At 32.4% G+C, this 17,189-nt stretch overlaps 1 protein-coding gene across 3 annotated transcripts in view; it reads left to right on the forward strand.

Moving 5' to 3' along the window:
- PCDH10 (protocadherin 10) overlaps window positions 1-17,189 on the forward strand; it is a 62,436-nt gene that overhangs the window by 13,219 nt on the left and 32,028 nt on the right. For 2 of the 3 annotated variants that reach the window (XM_027599694.2, XM_027599695.2), the window contains exon 4: window positions 855-1,160. In XM_027599694.2, the coding sequence (XP_027455495.1) occupies window positions 855-1,160 (306 nt within the window). Of the gene's footprint in view, window positions 1-854; window positions 1,161-7,309; window positions 7,641-17,189 lie in introns of those variants that run through there. The other variant, XM_027599693.1, reaches the window with a different exon arrangement.

Consider the following 17,189-nt stretch of genomic DNA (forward strand, 5'->3'; position numbering starts at 1 on the left):
GTGGGAGACAATAAAACTTGAAGATGTCATTTGAAATCTTCATATTCTCGGATTAATAGGGAAACAGTTCTGTGTTGACTAGGACAAGTGTTTTCCAATATGGAACAAGTAATAAGGTATTTGTCAATAGTATCTGCAGCTGACTCACATTACACTTGATTACCTTGGTTTCACTAATTACAGTCATTTGTTCTGGGTTTGTCTGCAGTGATAAATGATAAGTGGTTTGTAGTAATATGGGCTACCAGAATGTCATTGACATATACCTTTTAGGGTCATTTTCTGAGAACCCGAGAAAGCATGCTCTTGACCACTCAAGAAATGTTTCATTCTTGATATTTATTGGTTTATCAATATGTGTGCCGTATTTGTGTTGAACTTCACTTTTTGTTTCATGTCCAGATTTCATAATCTAAATACCATCATTTGTGCTTCGCATAGTTCTAATGTTTTTGTCTCTAAGGAAAAAAAAAATGTTGGATGCCTTATCATCATTAGAAATTACAGATTGTTTATAAAGGCTTTACACTTTGCATTTGTCTCTATTATGAATTTCACCAGAGATTTTTTAAAAATATTCATTATTTTTCTACTCACCATTCCCTAGTTATTTAAATAATTTAGAGCCAGAACTTTTTCCCAATACTCTGAGAATTTTAGAAACATCTTCCTCAGGGTCCTCTTTGCTAGAAGTCTAACTCTTTGGAAAATAGTACAAAGACATTTTTGGTTCCTGTGAGGTTAAGGCAAGAAAACTTTTGCGAAGCACATTCACCCAGCACTCTTTATGCCACCTGTAATCTCTCACATTAGCAAAACCTGAATCTGTAGTTTCTCTTTTTATCTGCTTACAGGCATGGATCTCTTCTCCAACTGCACTGAGGAATGCAAAGCCCTGGGCCACTCAGATCGGTGCTGGATGCCTTCTTTTGTCCCCGCTGATGGACGCCAGGCTGCTGATTATCGCAGCAATCTTCATGTTCCTGGCATGGACTCTGTTCCAGACACCGAGGTGTTTGAAACTCCAGAAGCCCAGCCTGGGGCGGAGAGGTCTTTCTCCACTTTTGGCAAAGAGAAGGCCCTTCACAGCACTCTGGAGAGGAAGGAGCTGGATGGACTGCTGTCTAATACACGAGCGCCTTACAAACCACCATATTTGAGTAAGTATTACATAAAAGGCTTTATCAAAGTATTTCCTTTGAGGGAATAAGTTCAACATGCCATTCTTCTTAGTAAAAATAGAGTTCAGGTTGTTTTCAGAAACAAAGATAAAAGTGACTCTCGGATGCAGGCAGCATTTTACTATGGAAAAATGAATATACTCAACAGGAAGACAGGTTCCTGTGTTAGGACATGGTTGTTGACAACAATCAAACGTAACTTTTGATGCTGAAAACATTTTTTAAATGTACTTCATATTTCCTTTGAATATTGCTCTCTTGCTGACTTGATTTCCATGTGTTTTGAAGGGCTTAATTAAGATGGAAAAACATCTCTTGACACTTGAGTCACTGGGAGATTTCATTTTTTTATTGATGCCAGCATTATCGCATAATCATCCTTTTTCCATAGTGACATTAAGCATTTTAGGCTAAATTAGGAAATCAGTGCAGCCATCACTTTGACCATTCAACGCAGTTTAGTAATATGTTCATATGGAGTAAGTCTCTGACCAGAATCAGAGGAACTATGTGATGGAAACATATAAATAAAGCAATATTCTTCATTTACTTCATTTACTTAAAATAACATGTTCTTCTAACATGGAGACATTGAAAATGGTACTCAGCTCTCTCAATATTGGGACCACATTCTGTAAGTGCATTATTTTATGCAACCACTGTGAAAATAAAAATGCTTAGAGATTCTGTAGTGTATTTCCTTTGAGAATCTTGGTGATGAAATTATATTCTCTGCTACCTAGTTATGTTTTCCATTTAGTTAATGGATAAATACCACTGACAATTCAATAGTTTGGTCAAACCATATAAACTAATATTTGATGAGAAGGAAACTCATTAAAAACTCAGTCAAAAGATGACTTTTATCTTGTATAGGAAATCCAGCATATCTGATGTTTTCTTTCTTTCATTTTCTAGTATAAAAAAATCATGGAATCATAAGCTAGAAACAAAAATGAGACAGAATGCAGATGTATCATTTCTTTTATGATTTATGGAGTAGGAGGGAAATAGGAAAAAATGCTGAAAGGAAAGAAAAAAAACTAGAAGAACATATATTTTAGCTCTTATGAATGTAAATATGAAAGGCATGGTTTGAATGCACTGAGGACAAGACTACTATTCTAGACATTGATAATACAAGTCAACAAGTGTCCTGTGAATAAAGGAATGGATCTGCCATTGGATATATACATTGTCATCACTGTTGCCATCCAACAGTGATTAAACTGTTTTATGAAGGATTGCCTTCAACTTTTCATATTACTTAGAAATACCATTACCCCTGCGTGTTGTAGTATTTTAGCTTTTCAGAACCAAATAATTGCTCCTGTCTATTAGCTATTGATATTTGTTTTGCTTTATCTTTTGAAGATTAAAATACATTTTTATCTTCAAATATAAATACAAGGAGAGCACATATACTTAAGGGAAGTATTGAAATGTCTAACATAATAACTATGATGAAATTTGAACGCTAAAGTCCTAAAGTTTAGCTCACACATCTACACATATTAGTGATTGAAAATAGCCTAAAATAGTTATATCTGTTGCTAGAAATCAAAGAATGCATATATTATTTAATTAAGAAGTTAAGATTTATTTCTGTAATCAGATATGGTAGAATAAATTAGTTTTTAAGAACTTTTTTTTTTCCCTGTGTTAACCAGCTCACACCACTCAAACTTTAGGGTTTGGGATAAAGTGTGACCTGGTTGCAAAATAAGCCCAAATATAAGTATTTTGTTGTTTTTACTTATACCATCCTTAGCTCTTCATAAAACTTCAACTTTTAGTGTTTAATGTTATCTTAGACTCAAACAATTATCTTTAAAATTACATCATGGTTCTGATTTAATAGACACAGGCAATTTTACAGTTAACTTGATAGTATAAACTACAAATAAAAAACATCCCTGACCATTTTGCCCTCCAAATTCACCTGATGATGGTTGTTAACACTTGTACTATTTATCATCAGGAATGGAAATATTCTCACCTAAATTGAAAAGCATGTCACTTACATAATTAAACTAAAAACTTGGCACCTATAACCTGTTTTTAATCAGAATGTTTAAATAATTATTGGGGTAGTAATTTTCTTTTGCTGAACATGCATTTAGTTCTTTAGTGGACATAATGTTTATTTAATGTTAAGAAAGTAGTTGTATATTTTTTTTGTAGAGCTCTAAAAATAAAGCCTAATGAAGCTACCACTGTCATTTATAAAATGATCAGGAAATGGTAATATGCTTAATAATACAGATGAGATCATTGTCTCTACCCAAGAACTTCCCATTTCTATACTTCTGATTGCTAAATTTAAAATTAAAAATCGCAAGAAACCAACTTCTACACAAAAGTACTTGTATGCACGTGTTAAAAAACAAGTAGTTTGTGTTTCTTTTTGTATGCCCAAATACAACTATGTTTCCTTTTTTTTAATGTGTAAGAAAAGATCCATGAAGAGTATGGATGATGCATTTAGTGAAATGAAAGTTATTTTTTAAATCGGTAATAATTTTGAAAACGTCTATTCAAACTCGTCAGTCATGAGTACTTTATGAGCATGCTTGTTCTTATTTTTGTTATAATACTGTAGTTAATGCTGTGATAAATACCAAAGGAATACCCGGAAAGATTGAAGAAATAAATTTAAACATGCAGAATATGATCATATTCAAAACTCAATCTTTAGATTTATCTTAAAATACTAATGAATTTTAGCATAAATAAATTTACCTTTTTCAGAGAAATAAAAAATACTAAAATATCACCTTAACTTTTAATAAAAAATAATCACTGTTTTTGACACTTATTAAAATGAAACATGAAAAAAATTATTACCTAGAGTTTAAAAATAATACCACATTTTATCATGAAGAGTACAAGAATTTCTTTAGTATTATAGACCTCTTATTTGAAATAAGTCTTTCAAATGACAAAACGTTATACAGAAAACAATCTGGATAGTCTCAGCAAATAAGTAGCATAAAAATAATTTATGTTTCAGAATATAATTGATAACAGCTATATTACTAAGATAATTTAGAAAAACCCAATAGTTAAAACAATATCTTAAATATTACTTTGCAGTCATACTTACTTATGATTTTGGCTTCATATTTTAAATATCATCGCTTGTGACTTTTGTCAGTAAATAAGCATGTCTTTTGGCTCGAATCAGCATAAGCATACAGTGGTAAAGATGTAAGGTTTAATTTTTTGGAAACTCATTGATTTCTTTTTTTTTTAATTTTATTTCATTAGGTTATGTTAATCACCATATATTACATCATTAGTTTTTGATGTAGTGTTCCATGATTCATTGTGTATAACACCCAGTGCTCCATGCAGTACGTGCCCTTTAATACCCATCACCAGGCTAACCCATTTCCCACCCCCTCCCCTCTAGAACCCTCAGTTTGTTTCTCAGAGTCCATAGTCTCTCATGGTTCGTCTCCCCCTCCGATATCCCCCCCTTCATTTTTCCTTTCCTACTATCTTCTTTTTTTTAACATATAATGTGTTATTTGTTTCAGAGGTATAGGTCTGTGATTCATCAGTCTTACACTATTCACAGTGCTAACCATAGCACATACCCTCCCCAATGTCTATCACCCAGCCACCCCATCCCTCCCACCCCCATCACTGCTTTCTTGTCAATAAACCTAATCAGTTCCTAAAAATTGACAACAGTCAAAAAACAAATAACCAATGAAATTTCATCTAAAATATATTTGTGAAAATCTTTCTTTCATTTATTTAAAGTGTCATACAATAATAAATTATATTGAATGACATGAATAAATACATTGACATAATAATTTTTTAAACCCTAAATCCATGAAATTTTCTAGACTCATAGGACTGTAGGGAACCCTTTACTGAAGTGTCATGGTCCATCCTTTGTTCACATTACACAACATTTAGACTAGTCCATATATGCAAAAAATTGCTAGTTGTCTCCTTACCTAATTTTATTTTGCCTACTTTTTGAGTCATTTTGAAACTTCAGTTTAACTCAATCTTAACACAAGAAAAGATGTCAGAACTTTGAAACATTCCATTTGAAAATTGCTGAAACTTTACCTAGACATTTTTCAGTAAACCTCATTTTGAGAAAATTCTTTTGGGCATCTATATTATTTCTACGGTGCACTTCAAGTTTTCAGTTGATTGAAATTGTAGAGCATGTTTTGTTTAGACACATCTCTTTCCATCCCTTCATTATCTCAATCTGCCTTCTGTGAGTTTTCGTAATTTGTTGAACTCAGTAGTGTGGTAAGAACATACGTAAGATTCAAAATAAAACCACTTTTCTTATTGGTACACATTACTCTTGTATTTATGAATCCTTGTATATGTTTTTTCTGGGATTTCGATATTCCTGTTATGTCATAAACATAACATCCATTTATCAAATAATAAAGTCCATAAATAAGCATTATTATACATGGCCATTTAAACATTTCTCTCATAGGTCCATACATCACTAAATGAATGGACATTTTTTTTCAGGATATTTTTTTCCTAGTACATATGTTAATTTCTGTTCCCTTTTTCTCCAAGTTGTGTTACTTTTTTATAATATCCTGTTTCTGAGACTTTTGCTTCTCTCACTTTTCTTTATAAGAATAGCTCTAGATTTGTGAACCTAACTTTCTCACTTTTTTAGTTTAAACCTTTGTGACAAATCTCTGGTCTTTGAATCACACCAGTCCTTCTGTTTTCCATTAAATTCCTTTGTTTAGTAATTAAGAATTGATCTCTCATAATCAATATAGTTGACTCACCTAAGCTCTGTGAGCAGGAAATAAATGATAACTCAGGGCCAGAAAAAACCCCAACCAACTCCAGGTCATATTCTCTGTATATCTACTGTTAGATTTAATGTTCACTGAATTTTATGATATTTTACCTCTTTGAAAAATGATAATCTATTCACAATTTGTATCATTACTCGAGTTAGCTGATGCAGCAGCTGCCTGGAAACTTCCAGTAACTCCAGATAACTGAGCTATAATCATATTATCTTATTTCCTCTGTAGTTGTTCAGTAATGGTCTACCTCAATTAACATGACTTCAAGTGAAAGCTATAAAAATCTTTCTTAGGTGAATCTTCATTTTACATCTATACATCTGACTTTTTCTGTAGGCAATTTGTTTTTCACTTATTCAGACATCAGCGCTTCTCAGTGACTTAGGACATGTCATTTAAAATTTGTGCCCTTGGGTGCATTGGAACTGGTTGGTATCCAGTACTCTCTTGGCGTATTTAGACTTATTACCCAGCTATGCATATTATAAATGCTAAATAATTATGTGATAAAAAATGAATGAATGGCTGAATGAGTGTTTTTAAAGTATCTTTAATGCGGTCGTTATTCTTTCATTTACACACGCGTCTGCATAGTTTTTTTTTTTAAATCCTTAGGCAAACTTTCTTTTCTTCAAATTTTTAAAATATATTTTAAATTAGTTATATTTCTCTCGTGCTATTACCTACAAAGTTTTTATAAGGGGAAGGAGATCGTGAACTCTTTCAAAATATTGATATGCCCATAACCAGGGTGCTTTGTAAAATATGATGGAGTTTTTCAATACCTTGAGACTTTAAACACCTTTTGATTCATTCTAAGAACTCATATTCTAAAAAGGTGTTAAATTTGTTTCATACTTGTTAACTCTCCTAGAATTTTAAATACTCCTCTTTCTTACCAGATCTTTGAGATAATCTTTCCTTGACATATTTTATTTACTAGCAGCTTTCATAGTTTAGGTCTTATCTTTCACTTGTTTGTAAAGCTAATAGGTATAAATTTTCACCTAGTATAGTCCCTTATTTTTCTTATATAATTCCCATGTAGGAATTATTTATTTGCATGTTACTAATTATATTTTTGAACTGACAGATACATAGCTAAATAAAAATATATATTTAAGGCTATATAGAGAAGACTTAATTGATAAAAGTAATTTATATCTTTATTCAATATTTTGCACTCCTTAGTATATGAGTCTCCATCTACCTTATTAAAGCAGTTTATTTCATGCATACTTTGCATTTTATTGAGCTACCATTTAGCATATTAATATTATTTATATACCTCATTTTATATTACAGATCATTTCCATCCTCTTTCTTATTTTGTACATTGGAAGTAAATCCATATAAGCACTTGTCCGTCATGTGAGCCTAACAAAGGAAGATTATCAATTAAAATATAAATAGAATTATTCAATGAAAAGGATTATCTACTTGGGATTTTTTTCCTGCCTCATCATGCTGAAGATGTATGGGTCAAAATTTAAATGCATTAAGTTATAAAGATATTGTAAAGAAGTCTGGAATATACAAATTCAATTGCTTATAAATATCATTAAACATTATTCAATACTCAATGTGCCAGACATTTTTTGGGTGAGTCTGTGTTTTCTAAAGTCCTTTTAATAGGAATTAGATAGCATCATTTAGACACTATAGCTTGGAAACTGTTTTGGACTGTAAGGTTCATTGTTCAAGATTAAGTAATACTATCAAATTAGGACTAAGCTCAGCATAATGGGAGTAAATTTAGTGTTTCCCAAAGTATAATAAAAATCTTGGAAGTTCTATATCGAGGTCCAATAAGACTCCCTAATTACTGCATTAGTGGCCCCTAATTACCTACATCAATTTAAGTGAGGAGAGTACGGGGGATTTGAAAACATTGAATCCCAAATGTAATTACATACAAAAGGATATGGATAAGGACAAATTATAAGCTAGAAATTTTCACAGGTGAAAATCAGGGTTTTATTTCTGAAACTTTCATCGATACATTATATGACATTATGTTTGTACTACCTAGGCACATACCATTTTCTTTCTCATAGAGATACCTTTCTTTTAACTGTGAAGATTGAAAAGACTATATGTGAATTTAATTTCAATGAAATTTCCATAATCTGTACAGTCGAATGTTATTAAATTATCAGTGACAAAAAAATTATCAATGACAGCTTTTAAGTCATTGAATTCAACAAGTGATTGCAAACATATTTTCTGTGTTCTTTTTCATGATTCTGTCGTATGGATACATTTGTGTATATACATATCCCATATAGAAGCATTATATTTTAATTTAATTTAATTTAATTTTTAATTATATCTGTCAATTACCAGAGGAGAAACAGAGCATGATTATTTAACTAATGGCTACTTCATCATCAGAAGCTATTAAACCTGAGAATATAGTGTTTTTTGAGAAACAGATAAGTGACGTAATCAATTTTGGTCTGTTTCTTTATTTTTTAAGGCACTGATTGTACTTTTAGAGGACCAGTTCACACTGCGTATTATAGCAAAATTAATGCTACAGTGACACTGTAGAGGAAATAGATGTCTGTATTCTGAGGAAAACATTATTGTTACTGTTTGTAAAAATGTTGTAATAAGTAAGACTTTTTTCCTCTTTTCATGTTGCTATTAGACAGAATCCTACACTAGATTCCAATATTACCTGTGTTGGATATTTAATGGTGTTTTTTACACGTACTAGAAAAGTGAGTTAGTTTGTCGTCAAGTGGTCTAAGGTTCATATTTATACCAATAATGATATTTCAGCTGAAAGTTGGATAAAGACTGCATTATTCATAAAAAGCATAGTTGTAAATATTTTTTGTTAAAATTTTCAAAACAATGTCTCCAAGCCCAGGAGAAATACGTAGATAAAATCAGTATCAAATGTATATTTCTTGAGTTAAATTTTGAATCACCCTGGATAAAGAAATAGCCATAGTGAAGGGATTCCTTTCTATCTCACTAAAACATATCATTGGGTTTTGTCTCAAAGTGCAACACATGGTAGAAAGTTCTGAGTCAGCAATGGCAACAGTATATAAAGTGTACATAATAAGTTGTCTTGATGGGATATACTTGAAGGTGTATATAAGATACAATATTTCCCATGTAGTTTTAATCAAAATAGTGTTAGGAATAGGTCCATAGGTATGAAGGTAAATGTTATAGTTTAACTGTTGTTATTGTTTCATTCTTAGAAAATGTATAGAAAATCTGGAGGCTGACCTGTAAAAAAATTAATATAAATTTATTGTGCTCTTTCTGCCCCACTCTTAATAAATCTGATGCCAGATCAGTCCCCTTGCTAGTCACGGATGGTGTGGGTTTAAGGTTTATTTGCCACAGAAATACTCATCAGATGATTACACTGAAGGTCATGAAATCAAGATATGTTTTGGTAGATGTATCTTGATTCTTGAGTTACCTCAATCTTTTTGATAAGAACAATGGTACTAGAAAACAATTTTATGTAGAACTCACAGAGTTGTACTAAATTATACTTTTAAACATAAAAATGGTGGATAATTTCAAGCATATACAAAAATACAGTGAATAGTTCTAAACTCTCCATGTTCTCCAGCCTAAACAATGATCAATTCATAGCCGTATTTGTTTCATGCAACGTTAAAACACTGTCTTTTCACTCAGATTTTTAAAGCAAATCCAGAGATCCTACTGCTTAATCCATTAAAATTTCAGCATGTGTTTATTAAAGATAAAGTTTATTTTTAACATTACCACAAGAACAGTATTCCTCTTTAAAGAAAGTTCTTACTATCATCGGTTGTCTACTTATTGTTCAAATTTCCATAATTTTCTCATAAATATTATTTACTTTTACATTTATTATTTATAATTTTCTCATAAATATTATTAATATTATTTATATTTAATTAATTTGATTCATGATTAAAATAAGCTCCATACCTAGCAACCCATTTTTAGTTTTTTTATTTTTAAACTTTTTATTAAAGTATAAAATACATGTAGAAAGGTACAAAAATCACAAAAGTATAACCTAAGTTTTCACAAAGTGAGCTCACTTGTGCAATCAGTGACCACAACGTTAACATGGGTACCAGGGCCAGTAGTCAAAAAGTCCTAGTACTTCAAAAAGTACCTCCAAAAGTCCTGTATTCTGTCCTTTTCCAACTACCAACACCCCACGGGGTGCCACTGTCCCAGCCTCTAACCAAAAATTAATTATTCTGGGTTTTCAATTTTATGTAATTTGAATAAATGAAATAGGATAATATATTTGTTTCACTAAAATGTAATAGCCAGATATTCTCTCTGAGACTATAGGGAAAGCAATCAGCAGAGCCTAAAATACACCAGTGTGTGAACTAAAAAAACAAGTTAGTTAGTATGTATTCTCCTTGAACATGATTGTTCTTACTATTTTTGGAATTCTGATCATGTCTAGTCTTTCAGAAATGCCTGTCTTTCTATCTTTCTTATTGTTGGAAACATTATCTGTTAACTTAGTGGTGTTTTATAGAAGGAAATATTTAAATATGTTCATTTGAATACCAGATTATAATGAAAGAGTAGAAAAATTGAAATATCTATATTTCACATTTCTTTGAGTCTAGGTTAGAGGGTTGTGGCAAATTGGCACGCACGATGCTAAGGGGAGACTTACTAAAAGAGAATAACATTTTGGAAAATGGTATATCTGAAGAGAGTTTAAAAGGATTGAGGGACTGTGAATTGAGAAGAAAAGGGGAGCGTATATATATACATATATATATTAACAAATGTTAAGTGTTTAAACAATACTGCACAGATAAGATAGGGATCAGTTAATCTGTCTTTATTGAGAGCAGAAAAGAGAAAATAGATCTATATTGCATCCTGAGAGATGTAAATTACACATTATGGGAAATATCCTGACCCTGGCATTGGTATTTGCTCCTGAGAGATATGGAAACACTTTACCTAGAGAGCTTTACAAACTACAAATGTAGGCAGATGTCAGCTGCGATTTGGTGGAATGGCACTTTCTAGCCCTGAGATGTATTTCCCGCAGAACGTGTTTCCCAGCACTGGGGCTGGTGAAGGACTGAAGGGGATGAGGCTCAGTTTTACTGGAGGACAAGGGAAAGGCAAGTGAGAAAGCCTAGGTTTTTATCAATTTCCTTCCCTTCCTGTTTCTGTGGTAGATGACTTCTTTTATTTCTTAGGGATTTTTAAAGGGAAAAAACTGGTCTCATAAGGCCTTTTTTGTCCCCCTCACACATTGAATTGCAACGGATGATTAAATATCCAGTACCAGAAATTAAGAAATCATAGTTGTAGAAGGAAATTTGGGGACATGTGTAGAGGGCAAAAGCTGAGTATAAAATTTGTCTATTAAATTTATAAATATATATAGAGCTAGAGATAGATATGCAATATATAACATAGATCATGTCTATTAAAAGTATGCATTACAACTTAAAAGTGTAAGGCTCCATATTATGTATAATAATAATTTATAAAAGGAAGACAGATGACTATAGATTTTAAATATCTGACTTTTTCAAATATTGAATCTTCATTGAGCTGGCTTATTTCTCTTTTAATAAGAATTTTCCACTTGTGGTATCATTTTATCTTCCGCTGAATTTTAAGGAAAATCCACAGTCAGTTACTGTGAAATGGCTCACACTTAAATAAAAAATGAAACCAAGATTAATAATGATTCAAGGTCAAGTTGCCTACTCCTTTTATTTTTAAAATATTTTATTTATTTGAGAAAGAGAGAGAGAGATAGCGAGAGAGAGAGAGAGAGAGAGAGCACAAGGAGGGAGGAGAGGGAGAAACAGGCTCTCTGCAAGCAGGAAGCTCAGTTCCAGGACCTGAGATCATGACCTGAGCTGAAGGCAGATCCTTAACTGACTGAGCCACCCAGGTGCCCCATGTTGGCTACTCCTTAAACCTCATAGTAATAGGTGCTTTCTTAATTATTTTGGAAGATACACACTGTATATGATCATTACATTTTGGTTTGTTACTTTGGAGAGTAAGTTAAAATGTAGCATTAGCTTGATAACATGAAAGCATGACTTAATTACACACTTAAGAAAATAAAATGAAAAGAAAAATAATCAAATGGGAAATTGTATTAGCTAAGCATTAAGTCTAATTTAATAACAGTAGTAGCTACTACTGAGTGCCCATTTTATAGTCATGAAAAGATGAAATAAGACACAGTCAAGGCACTGATTTCATAAATACACAACCAATGTTATAAGGTGATAGTTATTTTTATCAATCAAAGATGATGAAATAATCTTTGAATTAGATACAGGAGTATTTTGTAATTATATAAATATACTAAATGTTATAGAGGCAAAGGGGTTGTTTGGTATTAGACCATGTAGAAATGCCTTTTATTGATAGATTGGAATGAATTCTAACTCCTTTGAACTTGAATTAAGCTAAGGATTTGGGAAATCAATATTTTTTAATTATATATGGGATCGTGTGAAGATAATTATTTCTCAAATTATAAGAACAAAATATTAACTCATTGAATTTACTGAGAAAGGTATTTTTTTAATGCAGGCTTACTTAGAATTATTTTTGGGAAATACTTGATATTAAATAATTTAATTTTCATCTCTCGTATTTAATATTGAGCTTGGGATATAGGGACATAATCCTTGAGAACTTAAATTGCTTGCTTTGTAGGAATTCTTCATAGAAATCATGTTTTCATAATGGTTATAGAGAGGGTGTGCTAATATATATAATATGGGGAAATATCTTCCCCTTAAAACATTGAATGTAGTTTATAAAAGATACAAAATATTGCTTTGAGGTTAATTTTAATTCTATGCCCTTTATTAATATTTCAAAAGTTTTCATATTTCAATTAATTTCTAATTTCAGAAGGCTGTCGATAGGTCCTATTATTTGTAATACTATTATTTATTATAAAATAGTGCCCTGGCAGTTTGGAACGGTAAGAAAAATTTTTCCCAAGCTACTGACAAAAACAGGGTGACCCACTTACTGTTGAGCACCTACTATAGTCCAGGCATAGTGATTTTTGGCTTTGTTCACCCTAAAACTAGATTATATAAATGTTCTCTAAGCCAACTATATAGGAAAATGATTATGGCTCATGAACTCATCACAGATAGATGTGAAAATAAGATCAATATCTTAATTTAAATACATATGTGAGGGCGCCTGGGTGGCTCAGTTGTTAAGCGGCTGCCTTCGGCTCAGGTCATGATCCCAGGGTCCTGGGTTCGAGTCCCGCATCGGGCTCCCTGCTCCACGGGGAGCCTGCTTCTCCCTCTGCTTCTCTCTCTGTCTCTCATGAATAAATAAACAAAATCTTAAAAAAAAATAAATACATACATACATATGTGATAATGGAATCAATTGAAATAATCTTGAGAGATATCCAGGGGGAAAGTAGAAATATTATGAGAACTTTGGTTGAAAATGTAAAGGGCATCAGATCAGGTTCATTATTAGTGAGCATACATAGCTTCATGCATCCTCATTCAGTAGAAGGATACAGTATCTTCTGCATAGATCAACATACTCAGATCAGGTCATCTCAGTGTCACCTGCTCTGTGCCATTCTAGAAATATGCAAAAGGATTTTTAATTATTGATATTCTCCCACCCTATACTTCATGCTAACTACCAGCCCTCTTTTGAGATAATTTTGGAAAAAAAAATAAATAAACTGACCGTAGGCATATTACAACACTAGTGAAAAGTTCTCAACTCCCTTTTTAAGATGTACATGAAGCATAACCTACTTACCTAGTTGGACTGTGGTCTTGGCAAATACTTGAAAAATACTCTGGTCTTATTTTCAGGGTAAGTTTTTCTAAGCACCACTAATTTTATCCATTTTGACTTTATGATAACTCGAAATTTTTATTTTCAGCAAATATCACTTTCTGATTTTGTTCTTATGGTATGTGTGTACTTCCTTTGGACTTGTAGCCCACTACGTAATTTACAAGAGTGGGACTTTATATCTGTCCTTTTATCAGAGATGTGATGTGGTATAGTTAAGTGCTCCTGTCACAGGGCCGATCTGCCAGGGTTCCAATACCGATCCAGCCAGTTACTAGCTGTGTGACCTCTGTAATTTCTTTAACCTTCCTGTAACTCATTTACCTCATCTGTGACATAGATCCTCAAAAGCTCATTGTAGAGATTAAATTATTTAACATATCTGAAGCAATGAGTGCCTGGGCCCAAAGGAAGCACTCATTAAGTGTTCAAGGCAACCATACATTCAGTTAAAATTGGAACAATGACATCAGCCTGAGTATGGAGAAAATTAAAATCCTGGCTTAAATAGAACTAATTATGATTTCTTTTACTCCCAGAGAAAAATCAGACTCCAAATGTTCTTTTCACGATATATCACTATTTTACATCTGCAGTATATATTCTTTCACATAATACATGTTTTAAAAGTACAGTATCCCTATTTTTCTTTTTCATCTGTGAAACCAATGAAACCGATTGAATAGAACCAAAGGTATAATGCCCAGCAAAGACTGGGTTGTATTCATTTTATGGTGATGTTAGTCACAAAGCACAATTATAATTTTTAAAATGTCATGTTCTCATTATTTTACTTAACTTGTGTATTTACAATGAGTAAAGATACTTAATCATGTACAACAAACAGTAAAAATAATCTGACAAAGAATACACTTTTGAGATGACAGATTCTTATTTCAATATAAGAAGCAACATATTATATTTGAAAATAAAGAATTTTCTTTATTTTATTTAAATTTCTTCAGGCCAAAAAATTTTGAGTGATACAAATAGATGCCCATATCTAATTTGACATAGGCTGCATTTTGTCAGTTGTACAAGCACATTAGAGTAAATTCTGGCCTTAGACAGGACACTGTTACTCCAAAGAGTTCTGATATCCTTGTGTGGCAGATACAGATACCCAAAGATCATCACATAAAGTAAATGAAAACAGTCTGTTACTATGTGAAAATTGAGTCTCTCTATAAGATATATGAAAGATATCTGTCCGCCATAAATCAGTTTTTGAACACGCAGAAGCTCAAAAATTGTCTTGCCTCTTTTTCTTCACTAAAATCCTACTATCTGATAAACCTAATTCTCTCAGTCAGCATTGCATATTTATGTTTTTGTAACTTTGTCTTTAAAAGTCACATAGAACTAGCAAATGGTGTCACAAGCTCATTTGAGAAATGCCTAGAAAACTATCCAAACTTCACTTTCTGTTTATGGTTTATCCATTGGGCTCTCTGTGTACTGCTCATGATTTTATGATTCCGTGTGTTTTTTGTCTGCCGCCTGCCAGGTCCATTTTGCAGGTATATCACTATTTTGCCCAAATAATAATAGCCCTAACAACTAAGTTTTAGTGTCCAATTATAAGTCAGCATTGTATATTCTTCTTTTTATGTGCATGTCTCATATGAAAACAAAAAATTCTCATTTTTTTATAAAATGGTGAAAATTCCTGCACTAAAGGGTACTGTTGCCCAACTAGGGAAAAAAATGAAATTTTAAAACAGATTTAATTGTTTTATCATTTACATATCTGTGAATGAAATCACAATATCAACTTCAATTAAGCATTTTCTCTCTTCTCAAAATGCACTGTTTTTCAATGATTCTACTTTAAGCTTCTCATCTCATTAACAGATACACAAGATATTTCCTTTTAATAATAAATGCCTTTGGCTATCTTTGGAAAAGTTCTCTTAGAGTGTGACCAAGGAAGGATTTATAGAACTCTACTTTGGGGCCATTATTGGAGCACTGATATCTGAATGATTTTAACTGATAGAGAAAAAAGGCATTCCAGGAGTACAGAATTGAATGAACAAGAGTGTGGAACTAGAGAGCAAGTACATACGAAGTGAATAATAAAGGTTGCCAAATCTATAACATAAATCCAGGGGGAATAGTGGAAGTTAAAGTTTGAAAGTTATGTTTTGGATAGATCAAGACTCATTTTAAATAATAATACTAATAGTAATAGTAGCTAACAATTGTTAAGAACTTATTATCAGCCTAGCACTAGTGATTCTAAGAACTTTTCAGATATTAGTACATAGAAGTCCTACAATAACCAAATGAAATAATTATGCTGGCCCAATTACAGATTATAAAATTAAGAAAAAAAAGATGTCTAGTAACTTGTCCGTGGTCTGATGGCTAGTGAGGGAGAGCTAGACTTTTTATTTGAGACTACCTGATTCTAGAGGGAGCCTTTATTTGTAACCCATTCCCTAACTGAATCCCAGGCTTAAGAACCTGGACACTATTCAGAGGGGAGTCAGAAAGGATGTGTTGTGTGGTGTTTTGGTTTGGTTTTTTTATCAGCAGAGTGTTATTGCAGTTGTCAGGCTTTGTGGCAATAAGAGCCTGGCGGAGAATGACAATGAAAAGATTACTATCTGAGAAATTTTGAAAAAACAAATGGAAAGTATTAGAATTCTCGATGTAGCAATAAAAGATAAACAAAGTAGTTATCCAGGACGGTTCTGAAATCTTCAGACTAAATGATTGGGAAATGGTTGTTCCCCCACTATAGTACTACTGAAGTTCGCGTGCTGGAAGGGAATATGTGTTTTTGTTTTTATTTTTAAGATTTTATTTATTTGAGAGAGAGAGAGAGAGAGCATGAGCAGGGGTAGGAGCAGAGAGGGAGGGACAATCAAACTCCATGCTGAGCACTGAGCCCTACACAGGGCTCCATCTCACAACCCTGAGATCATGACCTGAGACAAAACCAAGAGTGGGTAGCTCGACTGACTGAGCCACCCAGGCGCCCCAGAGGGTAATGCATTTTGATTGGAAAACTAATAACTAACTAGGAACACCCTTGAAAGTACATTTCAGTAAAATGGAGAAAGATGAAATATGTGTACTTTATTAAATTAACATTTAATATTTTTGGAAGTGAAAAGTAGATACAAGGAAAGTGATAACTGAAAATACTCATAGGCTGGGGTTATTTTTAGATAGGAAAGATCTGATCAAATGCATGTGATCTTTAATCACTTAAAATATGTTATTTTAAATGCCATAATTAAAATTGTCCCTGTGTCTTCACTATTTCTGTGAGTTGCCGACCAGATGTTCCCAGGACAAGATTTACTTGTGTCTCTCTGTGAAAGAATAAACCAGAAGC

The sequence above is a fragment of the Zalophus californianus genome, chromosome 2 (genome assembly GCF_009762305.2).
Source record: "Zalophus californianus isolate mZalCal1 chromosome 2, mZalCal1.pri.v2, whole genome shotgun sequence".
In the NCBI taxonomy this organism is placed as follows: domain Eukaryota; kingdom Metazoa; phylum Chordata; class Mammalia; order Carnivora; family Otariidae; genus Zalophus; species Zalophus californianus.